The sequence below is a fragment of the Lissotriton vulgaris genome, chromosome 2_1 (assembly GCF_964263255.1).
Source record: "Lissotriton vulgaris chromosome 2_1, aLisVul1.2, whole genome shotgun sequence".
Lineage (NCBI taxonomy): Eukaryota > Metazoa > Chordata > Amphibia > Caudata > Salamandridae > Lissotriton > Lissotriton vulgaris.
The window spans coordinates 735,536,170-735,558,336 of NC_141687.1; the positions used below are offsets into that span (position 1 = coordinate 735,536,170).

The 22,167-nt window shown below is 45.3% G+C and overlaps 1 protein-coding gene across 2 annotated transcripts in view; it reads right to left on the reverse strand.

Annotated features, from left to right (window-relative positions):
• Positions 1-21,636, reverse strand: part of CYP2R1 (cytochrome P450 family 2 subfamily R member 1) — a 123,738-nt gene extending 102,102 nt beyond the window's left edge. The window contains exon 1 of one of the 2 annotated variants that reach the window (XM_086956023.1): positions 21,363-21,636. In XM_086956023.1, the coding sequence (XP_086812149.1) occupies positions 21,363-21,569 (207 nt within the window). In that variant the 5' untranslated portion in view covers positions 21,570-21,636. The remainder of the gene's footprint in view (positions 1-21,362) is intronic. The other variant, XM_086956024.1, reaches the window with a different exon arrangement.
• Between the last annotated feature and the right edge of the window lie 531 nt (positions 21,637-22,167).

The following is a 22,167-nucleotide window of genomic DNA, read 5'->3' on the forward strand; positions in this document are numbered from 1 at the left end:
AGCAGGACAAACAATCTTCTACAGTAGTAGTGGCTGCACAACAGCCTAGTGCTATCGCCCACTCAAAGCTGGTGCGGGATACTTATGCAGAAGAGAAATTAAGTGATGACCGTTTGACATCTTTTTTTTTTTTTTTGTAGTGAAAGACAACTAGTCCTTTGTGATCTAAGTCCAGTTAAAAAGGAGCTCCCCGGAAGGTCCAGAGCCTGTGTTGTGTACTTTTTTGAAGCAGATGTGATGCAAAGAGCAATGTCTGGGACTGAAATATTGGTGCAAATTTATGTAAAACCCAATGGTTAGTCTTTGTTGTCTTCCATGTCTGCAGAAAGGTTGATACTATCCTTCCAAAGAAAGACTTCTACCTACGAGCAGTCTTCAGAAGAGTCGTGTTTTAATGGGGTCTGCGAGGATAACCTTCTGAGAGCTGAAGCCACTGACCAAGGAGCCACAATGAACTCTACCATGAATAGTTTGTGAAGTATCTGTGACCAGATGCATGGAGGGACGGGCGAGAGGCAAATTACTGCACTTTATTGCAAAGTAATACAAATGTCCTATTTGTTTCCATCACATTAGTTAGGCAAAGACCAAAGAGGTTGGATCCAGCTAGAGGAAGTAGTAGTTTTTTCTGTTGCAACTTCAGGCTTTAACACTTTAAACCAAAAACTATCAAGCCAGTATTGGAGAACACCCACCAAAACCCTAGATGGAATGCCAATCATGGCAGCAGACAAAATCATACTGGTAGCTCCAAATCTTCTGGAAACTTTCAACATTCCTAACTGGAATACAGTAGGTGACTGAGATAATTACACAGTATATCCAAGCATGAAGTATTAAGATAACATTGAGAGAAGAATGCAGCAATATTCATTTTGCTTTTTTTATCCAGATGATTGAAAGAAATACTTTTGTGCCAACTAATTTTGGTGCCCAACTGATAAACATAATCTAGGCAACCTTCCATGCCAAACAGCCTTACACTTTCTAAGAACTTGGTTTTTGCAATTCTTTGTGCAGTCACATCAAGTCCATTAATAGAATAGAATAGGCACTGAGGTGATTGGCTTCCAAGCCCACTGTTGGAGGGGAAATGTTCAAATCTGCCCCGAAGTGTCCCAGTTTGCTAGAGAAATGTGATCCCTTTACATACTTGTCCTTCTGATCTGACTCTGACATGGATCAGAAACATTGTTAAAATTCTATTGCACCTCAAAAACCGTTACACACCATAAACCTATGCAAAATAGTCAAGGCCGCTGAGACTGCAATCTGGATAATAAGGAAAGGCTGAGTTCTAAATATTCATAATGTGTCCTTTGGAGAATTCTATACTTCTTGGAAAATGACGTGTGAACCTTACTATATCCCGGCAAAACATCTTAATCAATGAGAACTCACGTTCATAATTGTTATGGTGGTAATTTGGTGTTTGTTTGAACCCATGCATTTGTAAGGAATAAGAAAACTGAACGAATGAGCAAGAGGCATGTACAGAATGGTTAAAAAAAAGCTCAGACCAAGACAAGCTGCTTACAAATGCATAACTCTGGGAGAACAAAGAGGAAGAGACAGACACAAGGAAAGTCTTTTTCCTCAATGCCATTAAGGAAAAAGACTACTGTTTTAGTAAGGAGTGGTGCTAGGTAACCTAGCCCTTTAAAAAACTTAGGCTACACTGTAGTTCCGTAGTTTGTGGGTGAGGTTCGGTGGTTCCAAACCCGTGCAATAAAGGTCGTCGGAAATAGACTATTTCGGTGTCAGCAGACCGCAAATCACGAATGTAGTGTGTACGAGTGTTTTCGCATTAATCGATCAATGAGAACACTACGTATTCAGGGATTTCGTTTGAACCTTCGGGTTCCATTTTGTGTACGGCAGCCATTTTGTGTGGTTGCCCTCACATAGGCCGATGACTGCGGCCAAACGAGTCTTTGGGACACGTACACCTTAGCTGACTTCTGAATGACCTGGCCGAACTGACTCCTTTGCCCAAGGCAGACCTCGCTGAGCCAGTTCCTTGTTAAGCAGCTGGTCAGATAAAGATCAAAGAGTAGAACATGCCGAAGTTTATGGTACACTGCTCCACCTTTCTATCTCACTTCAAATCAGTTTCTGCCCCTTCCTTTAAGACATAATCACTGATTTGGGTTGAGGGTTTTATGATGGGTTTGTCCGGCCTGATTGAACAAGAATATTGGAATGTGCTTGGTCATTTCTGGTGAGCTGGACAACGGAAAGTGGGATTGTCGTCATACGCTACCTTCAAAATGTCACATTTCTATTGGTCAGTTTGTATGAACCCAATGCTAATTTGGAATGTTGCCTGAGGCTTGAATTTTGGCATAAAAGACCATGCTCCGCTCATTGAATTTTTGCAGTCTCTAGCGAACCACCCGTGTGTGCTTCGTAGACCTCTGTTCTTGGTTGCAGCCAATAAACTTTGGTCTTTGATGTCATCAAGAAGTGTCCCGTGTCTCTGTTTGCCAAAGCAGGGGAACTCGAAGGCATCAGGCGTTTTCCCTGACGCCGCTGGGTTCTAAAACCCGGTCCTTCAACACAGTAGTTCTTGATCACACTTGGCAGTAGCAAAAAAATTACTGGACGTGCGTTATTATGGCTTCTTTTTGTAATTTGTTCACCAGCTTCTGAGTTTGTGCACTACAATTGTCTTGATCCCTCCCCAGATCCTCGTTTTCCCAACATCTTCCTTGTTCCTTTTGTCTTTCGTTGTTGGTGGTTAGTGATTGTGCTGTGTTTATTGTCTACATTGCAGGTGTGCCTTAGCAGCACTCAGATTTTAGAAGGCTTCTCCAAGGAGTTCAACACTACCTGACCTCAGTACATACCGGTAAATGAACTCCTCTCCTAAAATTGTCTGTTACATGATCAACATTTTATGCCATATACTGAAGTTTCCTCATCCACTCCAGATTGCATCAATTTCCACATAAGCCATGGGGAATGCACTCCTTCATCCTGCACCAGTCACGGAGTGCCTTTTCTTCCCTTCTACTGTTCCATCATTTCACCTGGGGCCTCCTATGGTGATACTAACAGTGCACCAGGAATAGTGTCTGTTGGAAAGGAAAGGTTTGCAGTGAATCTGCCTGTCCGGTCACTTGTGCATTCCAATTGGTCTTGGCAGCATTTAGGCAACTGTTGATTTCTGGCACGCTTTCTCCCAATCTGGGAATCAGTCAAGTAGACCCATCAGAGATGGAAATGCAACCATCACAATCTCCAATCCACCAATGAAAAGTCAAACAACTGTCTGACTGGCAAGCCCCTACAAAGTGCATTGTGGTGTCCCCACTCCATGTACATTCTCAGTTTCTTGTTTGGCACAAATCGGTTTGTCTTCAAGTTATTTGCCAAACCTAGAAGTTACCGAGACAATAACAAATCTGCAGGCCATAAGTGCCCAGGCGAGAGTTCCTTAGAGAGCTTGTTTCACTTCCCAGGGGTACTCCTAGTTAACCCCTTCTGAGTGACCTGGGCCGCCGCTCAATTAAGGATCTAATTAGCTTGCGTCCCCTTCTTTACTGGGCTCGCCTTTGGCATACCCCTGAGCTATCCAGATATGCCGATGGCCTAAAAGAAATAATGAATCTCCAAGGATCTTATAAGACCGCTTTGTTAGTAAATATAAAAAGGCTTCTTCTGGCGACGGATTGATAATCAAGATCATAGAGATCCTAATCTGGGTAGACTGACTGATGAGTTCCGCCAGCACATGACAGAGCCTCGTCTTGAGCCTTACCTGGATTTTATCCAGAAACCTAGAGATAGGGCCCTCTTCATTCAGTTCAGAATGGGAACTCTTCCCGTCCATGAACGCACAAACAAGTGGAAACCTCCCAACCAAACGTCTGCTGATTGCCCACATTGTGCTGGGGTTGTTGAAAATATTCCACACTTTTTCTTTGTATGCCCAGCCTATATTAAACCCAGATTGAAGTGGTTAAGACCTGTCTGCCGACAGCTTGAGACCAGGAATCACTCGACTGCACTCAGAATTTTTCGAGCAGATGTAAACACCACGTTAGCTTGTGGGGTGGCTAAATATTTAAGCTGGGCTTGGCTGCTAAGGTAGAAAGCCCTATGATGAATTTGTATAGTTACCGGTTTTTAAGCTTTCAGCAATGCTGTTTCTGGTTTAATATGTTTTTATTGTTTTCTTGCAATACTGATAGTCAATATAATCTTTCTTCCTGATTGTATTTTGAATGAAATGTGTTTTTATTGTGATGTGCTTTTTCAGATATTTCATATCGAAATAAAGCTTTGTTGAACTGAACTGAACATAAGCCATGGAGAATGCACTCCTTCATCCTGCACCAGTCACTGAGTGCCTTTTCTTCCCTTCTACTGTTACATCATTTCGCCTGGGGCCTCCAAAGGTGATACTAACAGTGCACCAGGAATAGTTTCTGTTGGAAGGGAAAGGTTTGCAGTGAATCTGCCTGTCCGGTCACTTATGCATTCCAATTGGTCTTGGCAGTATTTAGGCAACTGTTGAGTTCTGGTACGCTTTCTCCCAATCTGGGAATCAGTCAAGTAGACCCATCAGAAATGGAAATGCAACCATCACAATCTCCCATCCACCAATGAAAAGTCAAACAACTGTCTGACTGGCAAGCCCCTACAAAGTGCATTGTGGTGTCCCCACTCCATGTACATTCTCAGTTTCTTGTTTGGCACAAATCGGTTTGTCTTCAAGTTGGAATGGAATGGAATGGAATGGAATGAGGATTTGTAGAGCGCGATGGCTACCCAGGGGCGTCCCAGCGCTGTAGGGAACTTGAGCTAATCCGGAGGGGTAGGAAGAGGGAGGCTAGGTTTGGTTTTAAACAGAGGTTTTGCTGAATAACCAGGTTTTGAGAGTTTTTCGGAAGGTGAGGAGGTTGGGTTCGGATCTGAGATTGAGAGGGAGGGAGTTCCAGATCTTGGCCAGGTTGTAGGAGAGCGAACGACCACCACATCTGGCCTTCCTGATGCGTGGTACTGAGGCGAGGTAGGAGGTCGCAGATCTGAGAGAACGAGTGGGCTGGTAGGTTTTCACAAGGGGAGAGTTAATGGGGGGGCCTGTTCCCCAGTAAGAACGGTGTGCAATGCACAAGCTCTTAAACTCGATTCTAGATCTCACCGGGAGCCAGTGAAGATCTCTCAGTCTGGCTCTTACTGACGTTCGGCGGGGGATATCCAGAAGAATTCTTGCTGCGCAATTTTGAATAACCTGGAGTCTGTCGATTGTGGATTGGGGTGCTCCAAGATATAAGGCATTTCCACAGTCGAGGCGGGAGATGATCAGTCCTTGAACCACGATTCGTCTCGAGTGGAATGGAAGCAAAGGGAGAATTTTGCGGAGCAGTCTCATCAGGCCAAAACAGGTCGCAGCTAGCTTAGTGGCCTGATGGTTGAAGGACAGAGTGTGGTCAAGCCAGATGCCCAGGCTCTTGATTTGCTCCTTGGGTTGCGGGGGGTTGCCTAAGCAGGAGGGCCAGATGGGGTCGATGGTTTTGGCGATGTTATTACCCAGGAGCATTATCTCAGTTTTTTCCCCATTAAGCCTCAGACAAGAGCTGGACATCCAGGTGGCGACTGCTTCCAGACATTTGTGTAGGCTGCGTTGAGAGTTTAGGGGGGGTCCAGAGATACCACTAGCTGCGTGTCGTCCACATAGGAGACGATCTTTACGCCAAATGGGCGGATGACATCAGCTAGGGGGCTCAGGTAGACATTAAAAAGGGTGGGACTCAGGGACGAGCCCTGAGGCACTCCACAATTAAGTGGTCTACTGGCAGAGGAGAAGTCTCTCTCAAAAACCTTGAAGGATCTGTCAGTCAGAAAGGAACTCATCCAACTGAGGGCGGTCCCGGTCACTCCTATTTCTCCGAGACGATGGAGTAGGATGTTATGATTGACAGTGTCGAATGCGGCACTTAGGTAGAGTAGGCCGATGGCCGTAGAACCGCCATCGTCCAGGATCCTTCGTGCCTCCTCCGTCACTGCAATCAATGCCGTCTCCGTTCCGTGACGGGGCCTAAAGCCGGCCTGAGAAGAGTCGAGGATGTTATTGACTTCTAAGAAGTTGGTGAGAACGGAGTTGACATGCTTCTCGAGGAGTTTACTGAGCCATGGCAGGAGGGAGATGGGATGGTAGTTTACGGGGTTAGATGGGTAGAGATTGGTTTTTTTTAGAAGGGCTTTGACCATTGCTCTTTTCCATAGGGAAGGGACGATCCCAGTACGGAGTGAGGAATTGAGCAGGTCTAAAATAATAGGCGAGATCAAAGGTGTGATCTGTGTGAGGGTACTGGGGGGAGCAGGGTCGGCGGGTGATCCAGATTTGACCTGTCCCATAAGTCTCTCCAAATTAGTACGTTCTAAAGGAGGAAAGCTGTTCAGATCCTGGGGAGGGACTGGTGGGTTACCTGTGTTGACGAAATCTGTGGGTGGAGTGACAAGGAGGGGGAAAGAGGAGTTGATCGTTTCAATTTTCTGGTGGAAAAACTCAGCTATTTCCTCGCAATGGGCCTGAGTATTGTTGTGGTCCTTAGAAGTTACTGAGACAATAACAAATCTGCAGGCCATAAGTGCCCAGGCGAGAATTCACAAACAGGAGGTGGCAGAAAGTGCAAAGAAAGGATATGTTACTGAAGAATGAAAACATTCTGAAGGCAAAGCACAAGCAATACTCAAACACTTACCGGCCAAGTTAATGGTACCCATGTGACCCTGGAAAACCAAAACACCTGGCCTTCCCAAGCCAGAAAGTGAAAAGAGGGTCTGTGCTGTAGGTGAGGACAAACCATGTCTACCCAGTGGGAATAACTGATAATTTACCTGGCTTAAAGTTTCCGCAATTTACACTACAAAGAAGAAAAACACATTATGCTTGGGACCTACATCAATACCAAGTGTAAAGGGTAACATCAGAAGGGGAAGAGCATAGCAAACCATTTGCAAATAAAAGTTTTAATGAAGAAAGACTCTACTCTAAAAACCTGTTGTACACAGGACATAAGATCATACTAGATAAAATAAGCCCATTGGTCAGCCAAGCTGGGAAATCTATAAACTGGAAATCTGGAAAGAAAGATTACATTCAGCATAATAAAGCTAGATGCTGCACATTCAAGAGAGCCAACAAGGGTGCAGAGAGGTAAAAGGGAATGGAGCTTGCAGGACAGAGGAGAAGGTGAGCTTGTTTGCCTACGGTTTTTGGAAAGCTTAATGTACCAGCTTACTAAACCCCTCTTTACAGAGTCTACACAGAAAGTGGGAAGTGTACAAAGAATCGTGACAAAAGATTCCAAAGTAATAAAAAAAAGTCTAAAGTACCTAAAACATTATAATACCTCTACTATTTCATGCTACAAAGATGTTGCCACTGATGTGAAGAGCACAAAAAGAGATGATTAAAGACTGAACGTCAAAGCTCTGGATCAGTGACTTATAGTATCTCAGAGTCTTATAGTATCTCAAAGATAATATTCTGACGGTTCAATCAATCAGGATTCCTCTTCTGCCCTCCTGTATTTCAACCAAGGCCCCCAGACTTTCTTCCATTTCTTAGCGCATCCCCTACTCCTGTATATCGTTTCTTCGGCCCTTTGGCACCAATCAAGATCCCACCTCCACGCCTCCCATTGCAGAGATGCCTGTGACCCCCACCACCTGGAAATGTTCCGTTTCGCCACCCCCGCTGCCAATGCGAGCCAGATCTCCACTTATCTGGACCAATCTGAGTACCCTTTAATCATTAACAACAGCCACTTTGGCTCCAACAGAACCGTGTCACCCACTACTACACACATGGTGTCAGTGACTCTGGTCCAGAAGGGAATTAAATAGATCATATTTTTATGAATTTTTAGACACTAAGGTGAGAAAAATCAAACAGAGGGTTTGGGAGATATAGATTTGTAAGTAAAATGTACATCTCTGCTTTTTAGTCTAAAGTGCAAACAAGCCAAATAGTTGTGTTCAAGTACTTCAGCCCGTTCTGGGGTGGCCAATTCTGACAGGGAGAAGGTTGGGGGCCAGTAACGAGTATTTGGACAGTTACCGGATCAGTAAAGCAGTCTCAAGTCCAGTTCTGCACTTTACATGAAGATTGCTATAGATTTCAAAAGGGTGACTTGATGCTGGGAATGCAGGATTCTGAAAGATGCTCTGCATGCTGTGCGTTTGAAGGGGGACTTCCAGGAGTTATTCCTCAATCCAAGGGTACGGTGGGGAGATTTTGGACACAGGAGTCGGGGTCACCCAAAGTCCTCTTTGAACCAGTAGAAATCCAGCAGCAGCTGGGCTAACAAGCTCTGGTCACAGCAGGCCGAGAGATATCCTTTGGTGAGGGATAGTGTCTGTCTTTGGAGACCAATCAACACTCTGGTGACTTTTCCAGGTCCAACAGACACTGGTGCAAGTTTTGAGTTAGGAGTGGAGTTCTTCTTAGCTGCAAGTTGGCGGTCAGCAGCGGTTTCTTGCTAGTGGCTACTACCAGGCTAGGACTGGAAACTCCAGCTTTTATGTCCCTAGTGTTGGAACATATGGTCTGTCGACTTCTCTGTGGAGTCACTACTTCAGTCTGGGGCACAGAAATTACTTTCCCTCAAACCAGGAATCCTAGGCACAGTCCTCACTTTGCTAGCCCAATAAGCAAGGGGTGCACTCCAGCAGCTGGTGCAACCTGTTTTGCCATGTCCAGGGGCTAGCAGGGTAGTTTTTCTTCGGTCCTCTCTCCAGTCCAGACAGGATCTGAGATTCAGGGTACCATATTTATGCCCAGACAGTTGCCTGGGGCAGATGATGCAGTCGCTAGTCAATCGGCTTCAAAGATCCCTCTTGCCTTATGACGACTTCCGGCTATGTCTGGCATCTAACAATCCCAGAGTGCACTATTCTGCCCACTCTCAGAATGACTGAACCCATCATTGGATATTAGGAGCTTGGTTAGTAACCCACACTAAAAGTCTTGCTACCTGTGGGCTCCATCCCCATGGAAAAAACAGTTTGGCAACTGGTTTCCCCTCTCTGTTCCTGCCACCAGCCCGAATGCCTGAACAAAGCGGCAGCCCTACTCGAGTGTGATCAGCATTTGCTCACCAAAGGTGGCTTCCCCTTAGAAGTTCACCTTTGGGGCCAATACCTTGTTTGGCTTCCTGCAAGGGGGGGGTAACACCATCTTCTGTGACAGGCCATTATGGTTCTTTAATCTGGGAGTCGTTCACTCGACTTTCTAGGAGGGCAGAAGGCTATTTGTAAAAGACCACCTGATAAACTGAGCAACAGAGTGGCAACTTTCTAAAAGTGGCTTTTCCTTAAAAGAGGTATTACATTTGACTTGGGCATTAAGTCTGGTTTAATGCCATAATTGTATTGATACAGTTTAGTACTTATTTCATTAGTCCCATAGAAAAGTTAGCAGGACTGAGATTTCAACCTGTAACTCTGTACTAGCCAACGGGACTACTAGTTTTTCGAGTAAAAACGACAATTTGAAAGTTTAATTGTTAGGACACATTAACGTACAGGCCTTAAAAAGTATGCTTGCCCACTCAAAAAGGCGAGTCAGATTTTATCAGGTCAAGCTATTTTTAGCACCTGTGAACTTAAACTGGAAAGAAGAGGTGTCTGTTCATTCAGAAGGTGAATGAGCAATAAAGATGCTTTTAAATCTTTTTTATCATGACACATTTGCTGTCTGTTTAAGGACAGAGGTAATGTCAGTTTGTCTTTTTACTAATTGTTTCTTATCCTGGAAAATGGTGTTTGCTTTTCTTTCTCATATTACAGTTAGAGGTTTTTGTCAAGTGAGCTATCTGACAATCATTGTGAAACAAAAGGCTGGAAGATGTCAGTTTTTTTTAGCAACACACATCATTTAAACAGCTTGTAAATAAATAGTACTAGTATTTCAAAATATGTCCGGAATTACGAAAGAACGTTTTGTTTATAATTCAGAAGTGTGATGCAAAGAAAGATTTAAATAGGAGCCAAACAATTCAGAACACTTTACTTGGTGATGTGCAAATGACATATTTCCAGAAACTCAATTTCCAAACATTATAAACTATATATTTTTATCAGCAAAACCACGTCAGTGGGAAATATCGCCATTTCGATGGAAAATATGTTGATTGCAAATAAGTGTGATATCTTTCCATGCTTCAGGTATGTATTTATTAAATGTGGTAGTTTTTAAGCATGATTTGAGAAACATTCCTGTTCCCGCCCTGAGGACAATGCGATTAATGAACTAAGAGGCAAGTCAGCAGGCATGGGTGTTGGACCTGGCCCCTTTTGACAGGTTCACCCAGAAACTTTTTGCTTTTGCCTAGCCTGTTTCTGTAACCTGGTGTTGGTGATTTTAGGTCTCTGCACACTTTTTCACTGTGGTACAGTGTAAAATGCGTGAGCTCTCTGTGTGTGTTATGAGAGTGACCTGCCCTCCCATAGGAATGCATGGGGAATATGTGTGACCATGGTAGTTTCTGATGTGTGGGGAGTGCAGGGTCGAGTTTGGTATGTGCAAACTCGTGAGATTGAATGCTGCGCAATGATGTATGCGGCATGAATGTGTCTAGTGTAGAAGTGCCACTTCTAGAAGGTGGCATATTTGTGTAATTTGTGTCTGGCGTGTGATTGGCTGGAGCTGGCTGATTAGCCTGGCTCCAAGAGTCTGGGTGGGTCTGCCCCAGTGGTGAATGGAGTGATTAGCATGCTGATGTTAGGGGAGGGGTGCACCTGGGCCTGAATAGGGCTGGGTTTTCCCTCCACAATGCTGGCTCCACCCCCTGTGGTGCATCTCATGTCCCTAGCCTGGCCAGTGAAAGAAGTTCCCTATAACCAGTTGTAGCTGGTTCTCACATTGCCAGCACCCTGCTAGACAAAGGATTTTACTGTATAAAAAGGGGCTGTGTCCCCTTACAAAATGTTCTTGTTTCTGACTTGAATCCTGCCAGGGGCGTGCTGCTGCTTGGGGCCAGGGGAAGGCTTGCCTCCCTGGGCCCTGCCCAGCCCCTGGATACCTGATGGACTGCTGATGTCCTGGACTCTGGAGACCTTTTGCTGGGTCCCCCTTTGCTTCACTTTGCTGCTGGACCTTGCTTGTAGCGCTGGGGGAGCGCTTTATTTTTAACAGAGACCTTCTTTTGCCTGCTAGCGCTTGGGAGCGCTTAATTTGTCTTTATAGCGCCTGGAAGCGCTGTATTTCCCCCCTGAGTGCCTGGGAGCGCTCTATCTGTTTTCACCGCGCTGGGAGCGCTCTGTGTTGCCTTTAGCGCTTGAGAGCGCCTTATTTCACTTTTGCGGCTGCCCACGCCGCGTAGGGCCGTGTCCTGGCCGATTTGCGAAGGAGAATCCTCCCGCTGTTCTCAGCAGTGTGCCCCGGAGCCTGGAGGCTCGTTCGAGGGGCCGCGCTGCAATGGGCTGCCTGGAACAGGAAGTAAGACGTATTTTGCCAGGACGGGGGCGGGGCCTGCAATCCGGCAGGGAGTCCCGCCCACCGCCGCCGGCCGGAGAAAGAAGCAGCTTGCCGAGGAATGGCCAGCCGGGGCCCCAGTGAGCTGGAAGGGAGCCCCAGAGGAGAAGTTGCCCTGGAGCCTGGCGGCTCCACTCTGAAGGCTCGGCAGCGGAAGAAGAGATTGTGCTGGTGCGGAGGGGGGCAGGCGGCACATTGACGGTGCCTGCCCCTCCACGCTGGAATTGAGGAGATGCGCTGCACCCCACGTCCAGGAAGCTGGTGAGTGTAAGCCAGCTGGGGTGGGAGATGCGAAGTCGCGTACCCTGCTGGTGCCTGGTACCGAGCAGCCCCGCTCTGCAGAGGGCTGCTCCTATGCTTCTGTTGGTGTCTCGGGCGGCCCCGTTTGGCAGTGGGCCGCTCCCCCGCGATTTGGAGGCACTTTGTTGTAGAGACTGAGAGGCTCAAGGTCGCACATTGGTAGAGAGCCCCGGGAGGCTCCTGGGGAATGTGTGCATTTAGAGCCAGTATGCCCCTGGGGGCAAAGGGATTTGTAGAGCCTGCGGGCATGTTTCCTTTCAGGGCCTGAGGGCTCCACCGATGGGCCGGTGTTGTGTCAGAGCCTGTGTGGCTCCAACCCCTGCGGCGCAGTTCTGTTCTAGGGTCAGTGAGGGCCCTGTCGCAGTTTTATTGATTCCCAGCTGCCCAGCAATTAGTGGGCAGCTGCACCGTTAGGGCACCAAGGGAGAGAGAGTCCCTGTGTGGGACAGAGATGGCACAGAGGTGCCAGGCCTTCTACAGCTGCGCAGCACTTAGTGCCAGCTGCAACGTTTAGGCCCTGTTACTGTTCCCAGCAAGTAGTGGGCAGCTGCAACATTTAGGTTTGCGCCGGTGGCGCACCCCTGACTGGCGCTGCATTGGCAGCGCGCCCCGACATTCTGGACACAGGGCTTTGGATTTCACTTCTTGAGATGGCCAGTTGGCCAGGGGACTGGTATGTGGGTAGGGTGCAAGGCCCTAAGGTGATTTTTGCGCAATGTGATTTTACTATGTTTATAATGGTAATTGCCTAATGTGATTTTTGCGCAATGTGATGTTAATGTGATTATGAGGTTATTTTACCTATGTAGGTTTATGTTAGTGAGATGTTTTCACTCTGTGAGTTACGTCCCTAATTATGATTTATTCTTAGGAGGCAGAGTCTAATGTGTTTAGACTAGTGAGGAGATTGCCTACTGTATTTTTACCTGTTAGGCCCAAATGTGAGTTATGCGTAATGTGCTATGCCATTATGCCTGTGACACCTCTGAATGTGTTTTATGCATTATGTGTCTTACCTACACCTCTGAATGTTTTTATACATCATGTGTTCTCCTGTTCTGCACCTCTGAATGTGTTTTGATGCGTCATGTGCCTTGTTCCTTACACCTGAATGTATGTTTATACATCATGTTTCTTTCCTACACCTCTGAATGTTCTATGCATCATGTGTGAAACTTCTGATTGTTATATGTTCAAAAGTGATATTTCTAACAGTATTTCTAGTTCTAAAAGTGTTGATTCTGACAGTGGCCCATGTGGCCCTGTCCTGTAAATAATCCCTTGTGAATATTGCCCGTGCCAGTTGGCACAATGTATATTGTGTGATTACTATCTGATGTGTTTTGACAATACAAAAGTTATTTTTATATAACCTTGTGTGGAGTTCCTTTTGTGGTGTGCCTAGGATGTTGTTGCTGTTGTGTGCGTGCCCAAATGTTTTACACATTGCCTCCGGGATAAGCCGGTCTGCTCGTGCCAAGCTACCAAGGGGGTGAGCAGGGGTTATCTTGGCGTGTGACTCCCTTGCCCTGACTAGAATGGTGGTTTCTGCCTGGCTTTGGCGTAATCCTTAACCAACCAGAAATAGACAGTTCTAACAATGGGTTTCCTATAGCTGGCTAGATTTGTATTATATATGAAACAGAAATTGAGTCTATTAAATCAAACAAAAATATTTTTTAGAGCAGACATGCTAAACTCACATATTTGAAGGTGCTCCCATGTGTGATCAAGAAGAAAATGTTGTCTCAGTGAAGTAAAATAGTTGCCTATGATCACATAATTTGAAACCAGCTTATGGGTCAAGAGCATTGGTTAGAGGCGCCAGACCCGAGAGCAGAGGACTGCCCGGGACCAGGGTTTGATTCCCGGCGCGGCAGGTTTCTGGACCAGGGTCAGCGGACTTGATAATTCTCTCGCCTCGGTGCCCACTCTGATCAGCGATCACACTCGGCAACTCTGGGCATTAGCTTGCCTCGTCTTCACTAACGGCCCCACCAGACCGCCGGGGATGCCTGGTCTCACCCTGGAGATACCCATTAAGGGACCATCTCTCAGGGAAGCCAGGAAGGGTTTCGCAGCGGTCGAAGCGCCTTGGGACCCTCCGGGTAAGTAGTGCGCTATATAAATGCCTATACATTTATACATACAATACGGTCTAGTAGATTATTTAAGTCACTCGTCCTGCAGGTCTATTAACATTTTTATGATTTTTTGAGGCCTCAAGTATATGGCCCATCTAATATACAGCCCCTGCCCAAAGGTTCAATACCTCTTCCTTAGGGGAGACATATATACTGTTCACAGAAGATGGGGTTTTGCCATTCGTTTAAATGGCATAGTTGAACTAACATTTTTTTTTTAATGTTTTTCTTATAAACGTAGGGCATCATGAAATCACATACAGTACAGTGTGTTCAGTAATCATTGGCACATTTAGCTGTAACAGTACTTACATTGTTTTTTTTACCCGAGGCAGCAAAAAAAAAACGGTCCCAGGAACAGTGCTACAATTACATTCCTCCCCCCTCTCCCTTCAATCCAACAACTGTTCATTCTCCACGCCTGGAGGCTCTTTAGGTGGTTCACAAATATATCCTCTAAATTTGTTCAGGTCACCCCAAACGTTACCCCACTTCTGAGGGCACCTCCGATGTCCATACAATGCCATTTCCGCTACCATAGCTTTATCCATGTCTTTGCACCATTCTTGCAGTGCAGGTGATTCTCCTGAACCCCACCTCTTTGCGATATTTCGCTTAGCAAACATCAGCCCCAACGTTACCCAATCTTGCGCAGGATGAGTCAAATCATTCAGCTCCCACATATTCAGTAAGCATCGCCTTGGCTCTGGAAGCAGTGACACCCCCACTGTTTGCGAGACCGTACTTATTACCTTGACCCAATAAGCCATAACCTTCGAGCATTCACATATAGTATGATAGAAAGTGTCCTCCTCCCCACAATCTCGTAGGCAAAATTGGTGTGAAGTCGTCCCTATTTTGTAGAGGGTCATTCTGGTATAATATGTGGGGTGGAGTATTTTTTGTTGTATCAACCTTAACCGTGACTGTATCCATACCTCACAAGGGGAAGAAAGTGCCCCCTGCCAATCTGAGTCTTTGAAGTCTCCCAAATCCATGGACCACTTTCGCCTAAGTGATTCCATAGGCTCAGGCAAATTGTTAACCAGCTTAGAGTTGGTGAGGGATGTGGCCTTTTTCTGCATATACTGTCAACAATCTATCTTCCAGAGGAGTAGCTTCTGGTAAGCTGGTGCCTGGGGATAAAACTGCCTGTAGTGCATGGTTGATCTGTATATATCTGAAACTTTCTGAGGATGCCAGCTCGTATTGTGCCCGTAAGTGTTCAAAGGAGACCATTGCGCCCTTTTTCCAGAGATCACCTACCACCAATATACCTTTTGCATCCCATTTTCTAAATCCTTTACTCTTTCTGAGTTGCTCCAGCCGCTGCGAATCCCAAAGTGGTGTAATTTGTGTAATAACCCCCCTCCACCCCAGTTTGGTATGTGCTGCATACCATATGCTCACTGTGTGCGCAGTTGGCCCCAACGACAGTTTGGATTTACGTGTATTATAAAGCACTGACATGATCCCCTCCTCCCCCAATCCTTGTCTATCCACCCGGAACACCGGGTCCGTCTGGGGGGGCATGTATCCAGCTATTCACCACTTTCAATTGAGCTGCCCAATAGTACAACTGTATATTTGGAAGTGCTATTTCCCCGTCATACCAGCTCCTCACCAATTTATCCTGTGCAATGCGTGCCGGCTTATTTCCCCATAATAGACTGGAGACTTCCACTGCTATCGTTCTGAAGTAGTTCGGTGGCACAGCAAACGGAGTATTCTCCAAAACATACAAAAATCGTGGAAGCGCCATCATTTTAAACAGCGCTGCCTTTCCTAACAGTGTCAGCGGTAAGCTGCACCAGATAGGGGTGTCTCGTCGGAATCGCTCCATGGAGGGCCCAAGCTTCCACCGAAAAAACTCCTCAGGCTTGGGTGTTACATAAATGCCTAGGTACTTAAAGGTATCCTCTGCAACCTGCAGCGGAAAATCCTCAGGGAGCAATGGCAGAGAACCGTGCAAAATAAATAGAATCGATTTGGACCAGTTGATGGTGTAACCAGACACCCGACCGAAGATCTCACAGATGTTTAAAAGCACCAGAATGGAGCGCCTAGGGGATGTGAATTGAACTAACAGTTTTAAAACTGCTCTTCGAGGCTGCAGTGGCAGGCTGGGAGCCATTCTGTATTTTGTCCACCCAGGGTGGACAATCAGTGCTGCAGCCCTGGGTGGACATTACAGCTTACAGGCCCTGGGTACCCATGGTACCATGTACTAGGGACTTATAAGTAAGTCAACTTATGTCAGTTGGGGTAGCCAATTCACTGTACATTTTGAAAGGGGTTTGAACACTGGTACTGAGGTCTGGTTAGAAGGTCTTAGTGCACTCTCAGAGTCGAAAAACCAGCAGCATCAGACCAAAGTGTGGGGGTGATCATGCAAAATGAGGCATTTCCTTACAAAGTACTATACCAACACTGTCAATAAAGCTAACAGAAGCAGAACACTTTTTAAAACAATCAAGCACAGCATCAATCTCCTGCTAGGCCCACCCATTCCTCACTCAAAAGAAACCTGCAAAGCCATTGACCTATTTTTCAAAGACAAAATAATAGCAATAATAACAACACCAAGCCTGCTTCATATTTTATGCCTACCCTTTCCCGTAGCATCCTGCAATGGTCAGCCATCAAAGCCCTATCTATCACATACCTCGCTGACATACTACACTCCCTCAAAGTTACTTCTTAAGAAGATGTCATTCTACCCTTGCCTTTCATGGAAGCTCTCCACAGGGACGCTCTTTCAACTCCTACTCACCATTGTCAATGCCTCCCTCACTCAAGGCATTCTGCCAGAAGCTCTCAACTAGGCCAAATCCTCCCAATCCTACAGTTACCTACATTAAACCCTAGTGACTTCACTAACTGTTGGTTTATCACTCACATACCATTCATCTGCCAGATTATTAAAAAGGCAGTCTAGGTTCAGCTCCAAGATCACTTTAAAGCTAGCCATCTCCTGACCTATTACTCTTGTCATCAATAAAGGTTTTTAAAAAAGAAAAACACATCTCCAGCATGACTACAAGTCTGGCTTCAGATCATACTGCAGCACTGAACCTGCTATCTTACACATCGTAGAAGATGCCCTCCTGACTACAGATGAAGATGAGCCCTGATACGGCAGGACCTCTCAGCTGCTTTTGACACAGTTAATCATCCCACCCTCATAAGCTCCCTTCATTCTTTCATTGATTATACAACCACCTTTCCGACTGACACCACTTTTTTCACATGGGCACCTCCAGGACCCAAAAGATCCCCATCATCTGGGGAGTCATGAAAGGTTCCATACTGCCCCCTGTCATCTACAACAGCAGTTCTTAGCCTGTGCACGGTGGGGGGCTGCAACGCATACTCAGTGGGTCTGCGACTGCTTAGGAAATTAAATAATATTAACAGATTAATAAAGTGTATATAAATTAAGCAAAGAGTACAATTCTAAATGTAAAAACATTTCATAGAAGTGAAGGAATGTGAAATTGACATTTACAAAAACCCCAGCCTTCCGAATGAATTATTATTATTTTGTTTCTGAATTAAATAGAGTATTTCATAATTTGTGTATTTGTTTGATAAATGCTTGTTTCTATATTTTTGTGTATTGTTTTGAGGTTCAAATTATCTAAATTGCTTAAGGTGGGGTTCTTGACTTCCAGTAATGATTAAGTGGGGGGCGCAGAAGTCAAAGGTTAAGAACCACTTATCTACAACCTCTACATGGAGCTGCCTAGTGTTCTACTCACAGATAACAAAATTTACCAATATCGTGATTATACACAACTCTGATTGAAAGTCTCCTTTGCTTCAGACATGCACTGTCTCAAACGCTGCAACTTTATCATCCAGACCTGGAAGTCCAGCATCTATATTGATGACTTTGAACCCAACTTCCACCTGATTCCAAGTCACTTGGATTCACCGTGGACTCAACCAAAGATGGCATGGTACCAGTTCTCTCTCTCTTAAAGAAAGGTTAACAGTTTTTTAGTAAGTTCCTTTTAATGCCTACTTTGGTTTGCCCTTATTTTAGCCTACGTCACATTGTAGGCCGCTTTGCTTTGCACAGCTAGACAATACACATTTATTTTTGTGCCATGATATGATTTTAGAAATACACACTTTTTTCCCCAGAAAGTGACTTCAGAGCTGCTACTCAAACCCTCATAATCCCATATCTCCATGGTGGCAGGCAATAAAATGCTACATAGCCTCCAAGACTCTGCAGTAACACCTATTAAATGAATCCCCACATGATGCAGGAGGTCTCATACAGTGCTTGAAGATATATGATCACACCAACCCCAGGTTGATGGAACTCCATTGGCTCCCCTAGCAGACCCTCACCATGTTCAATACCAGATGCATCATTTACAAAGCCATCACTACCAGCACCTCGACTTATCATGCAGAAACGCTTATTATCCCCGGTGGTTCCCAGCACACCCGCAGGCAGGGCACCATCAGACTGTTAGGAAGTGTAAAAATGAAGAAAAAAAAACAGGCAGCAGGCTTTATCATCTATGCATGCAGGATATGGAAAAAGATCCCTGTATCCATCACAGCCGCTCCAATGCTGTTCCAATTTAGAAAAGAGTTGAAAATGTACTTCTTTAAAGAATTCTACATAAAAATGCATTACCCGTCCACAAACCAGCTACCTTTCCCATCACTTGGTGATTTTATGGTCGTTTTTGACCCTTTTTTTTCTCTTCCTTTTCTTCAATCAGGGTGAGGGAGGTAGAAGTATTGATCCATTCAACTTCCACTTATATATCAAAAAAACAATAGGAGAATTGATCACTTGTGGACTACAGCACCAGGGTTTTCTATTCCGTACGGCCTTCTTAAAAAACCCTCATACACGCACGTTAGCGATGAGGTGGTAAATGTTGGCTCTCCACCAATTAACGTGGCGTGGGTGCATCATCAAAGGGTTCTTTATTAGTGGTATGCAACCTCCACGAGGAGGTACCCACTGGTTTTGTAGCAGTGTTCCCTTAAAAGGGCTCTGCTCACTTTTGGCTAGGTTAGCACTATAGAAAGGCCACATACACACATTCGGAAAGAGATCGGAGATTCGAGATATTTAGAACATGCATATGAGAAGAAGAGATTCTTACATTTCAGATACTGGTGCATAAATAAGGTAGGCGCCTGGTAGTCAGGAGTCTCACTTGTTTGTGTGTGGAGGACGAGGGTGAAGGGCATTCTGCTAATACCCAGAATTGTTGCATATACTGCGAAATGTGGTGGTTTGGTATTTCTAATCTGCATAACAAAGAACTAAAGTAAACACAGTACAGCGTGTAAGTGTACAGAGTGAACGGATTAATGAGGGCAATACCTCTCCACAAATCTGTAAAATATATCTTTTTACAACACTGAACTACAACAACCTGTTGTGCAATGGTCTAAAGGTTACATGGTTACCACACTCGTGGGCACTTCCAAATCCAAAATAAACAGTTCTTCAGGTGCGTTTTGAAGCAATTGGAGGCTGCAAGTGAATGTTGGTGGCGACACCAGGCAAGTCTTGAAATTAAGAAAACAAATATGTTCTGAATTGGGCCATCAGGGCGTCACCCATCACACACCATCTTGTCCGCAGGGCCTAATCAGGTTAATGCATCGCTTTGAACCTGTCTGTCCCACTAGAGTCTCTGAACCTACTACACACCACTGTAGCAGGCATGGATGATGATGATTTACCCACTAAATAAACCACGTGTGGTACTAGCTCTCACTCTTGCCACAGCAAAATACTTCAACATTGTTGCTGCTCTGACGAGTTTGTTGTGGAGAAATGCATGCGTTATTGAAACTTACTGCTCAGAAAATTCTATGAATACAAATGGAACGATTCAACTGCACATCACTGATAATCACTACGATGATACGAGCTCTAATCATTTTGTTCTCCTTTCACTTTGTGTGCACTTGTTTTTTAACGTGGTATCGGTCTTTCGATGTATTATGTTAGTTGCACATCTATGAAGGAATCGCCGTTTTCACAATAAATAACATTTGACAGATTTCTTTAATGAAACAATTAAATAGTTTTCCACACAAGTAAACTACTTGCTGGGAACAGTGTTGGCTCCCTTTATGGATGTCAACCAGCATCGGTGCAAGCGCTAGTGCTGTCAGTAATTCCAAATGCAGAAAATGGGAAATAAATTCGGTTTAATGCTTCTCTGCGGTGGGCGGTATTTGCTAACATCCCCAACCACTAACCATAAAGATAAACAAAAGTGGAGGTCAGATCGCATTGTTTATTGCATCTGGCATCTAGCTGGCATTTATAAAAACTAAAAAAGGTACAAAGTATCCCAGTATTATTAATAAATCAATGCAGCTGTGCTAGTCAGGCCCGATACTATGTCAACATAACGTGTAAAAGTGATGACAAACTATCTAAATGTTAAGCAACTTTGTTGCACCTCAGTCGCAGTATGTTCTTTCAGGCTGCTGAAACTTGTTCCAGAACAAACCCGAGCTGGCTGTAATGTTGGAAAGCTCTTACACATCATGAACTTGTCAGATCTGTACAAGTGCGTACGACTGTGACGCTGTTTCGGTTGCATACACATCATTTCCACAATACTGTTGGAACTATTTTTAGAACTGGGGCGGTGGTAAGGTGACAAGACGTCCCAGATAGTCCCAGTTTTGCAAGGACTGTCCAGGCGTCGTGAGACATTTTGGAAAATTAAGTACATGTCCCGTTTTTTTTTTAGCGAGGGTCGGACTTGCGTTTACAACGATTTTCTCATCACAGACGAGACAAAAACTTGGTAGAGTCTCCTGCTATGCTGACTGATGTCATGTCACTCACACAGCAGGCGTTAAGGAGGTGGGAATCAGCGTTTACGAAGATCATTCATTACTCAAGGCAGGGATCACAAGCCTGCCCTTGGAACACAGCACGGGCGGATCTTTAAAAGAGATGCAACAGTGTGTGTAATATATATATATATATATATATATATATATATATATATATATATATATTTTGACTAATGCTTATTGTAGTTCCTCAAAGACAATGAGAGTGCAAACATGTAGTCCTGTTTCTACGTCGGTGGTGTACCGGTCTTTTTTTTTTTAGTCTAAAAAGCTGTTCACCCTAGGGTGCTGGCCAAATGCGGTACCGCACTAAAGCCAAAAGGAATATGCGACAAATCCAGACATTGGGAAACGCATCAACTCACACCTCCACCCCTACTGCCCCGTTTTTTGCTGCCATGCCCACTCAGGTGATATCATTATGCTACTGTAATGTGTCAGGATTCTTAGCTAAATGTGCGACGCCCGTGTCACTCTGCCTTTTAGCAGAGTTTCACACGTTACCCACGTGTTCTTCCTCTGTGCCCACCCCCAGCCGCTGTACGAAATGCTGGAGCAAATACCTGGCCATGGATCTTACTTTGCTGCTTCATGTAGACGTGCGGGTTGGTGGCCAGGGCCAGGATGTTGCCGATTAGCGGCAGTCCGGTGGGCCCCGGAGGGAAGCCCTTCGGCCGCCGCTGCTTCAGCAGTTGCCGGACCATGAGCGTGGCCAAAAGGAAGCCTGCCAGACCTGCAGTTGTCCAGCACAGGGACCCAGAGGACCACATTGTGCCGCTGCAACCACCGACACACCGGTGTCAATGTGCTGCGGCCCGGGAGACGTCAAACGAAAGCGACAGCACAAGCAGGGTTCTTAGTGCGCACGCGCCAGTCGAAGACTGCTGGTGGTAGTGAGCAAGCGGCGAGTATCTGGTGTATTTTGTTGTATCTTGAACTGAGGAAATTAGCGCTTTCCGAGACGTCATCTTTGACCTCAACATTCTACTATTTTTTTCAGACCAGCATCCTTATGATTTCCGTTAATTCCATTATCTGTACTTGTCATATTTGAGACAAAAGAGAAGGAATCTGTCTCCAACATTCGCATAATCAACTCTCCAAAACCAGTTTTTTTTCCAGATATATATAGCGCGAACTCGAAGGTATTGGAGCGCTGTACATGAGTACCAGTTACCTTACTTTCATTTCCGGTAGGCACCGGGAGATTAAAATGTGCCCAGAATCACAGTATGTTGAGCCGACGCTGAGGCTTGAACCTGGTTCCCCTAAATCCAAGGTTGGCAGCCCTTGCCGTGAGACCACAATCTCTCTAGACATAGGGGCATGCAACCGATTGGCAGCGATTCTACCCGAATTGAATACTAT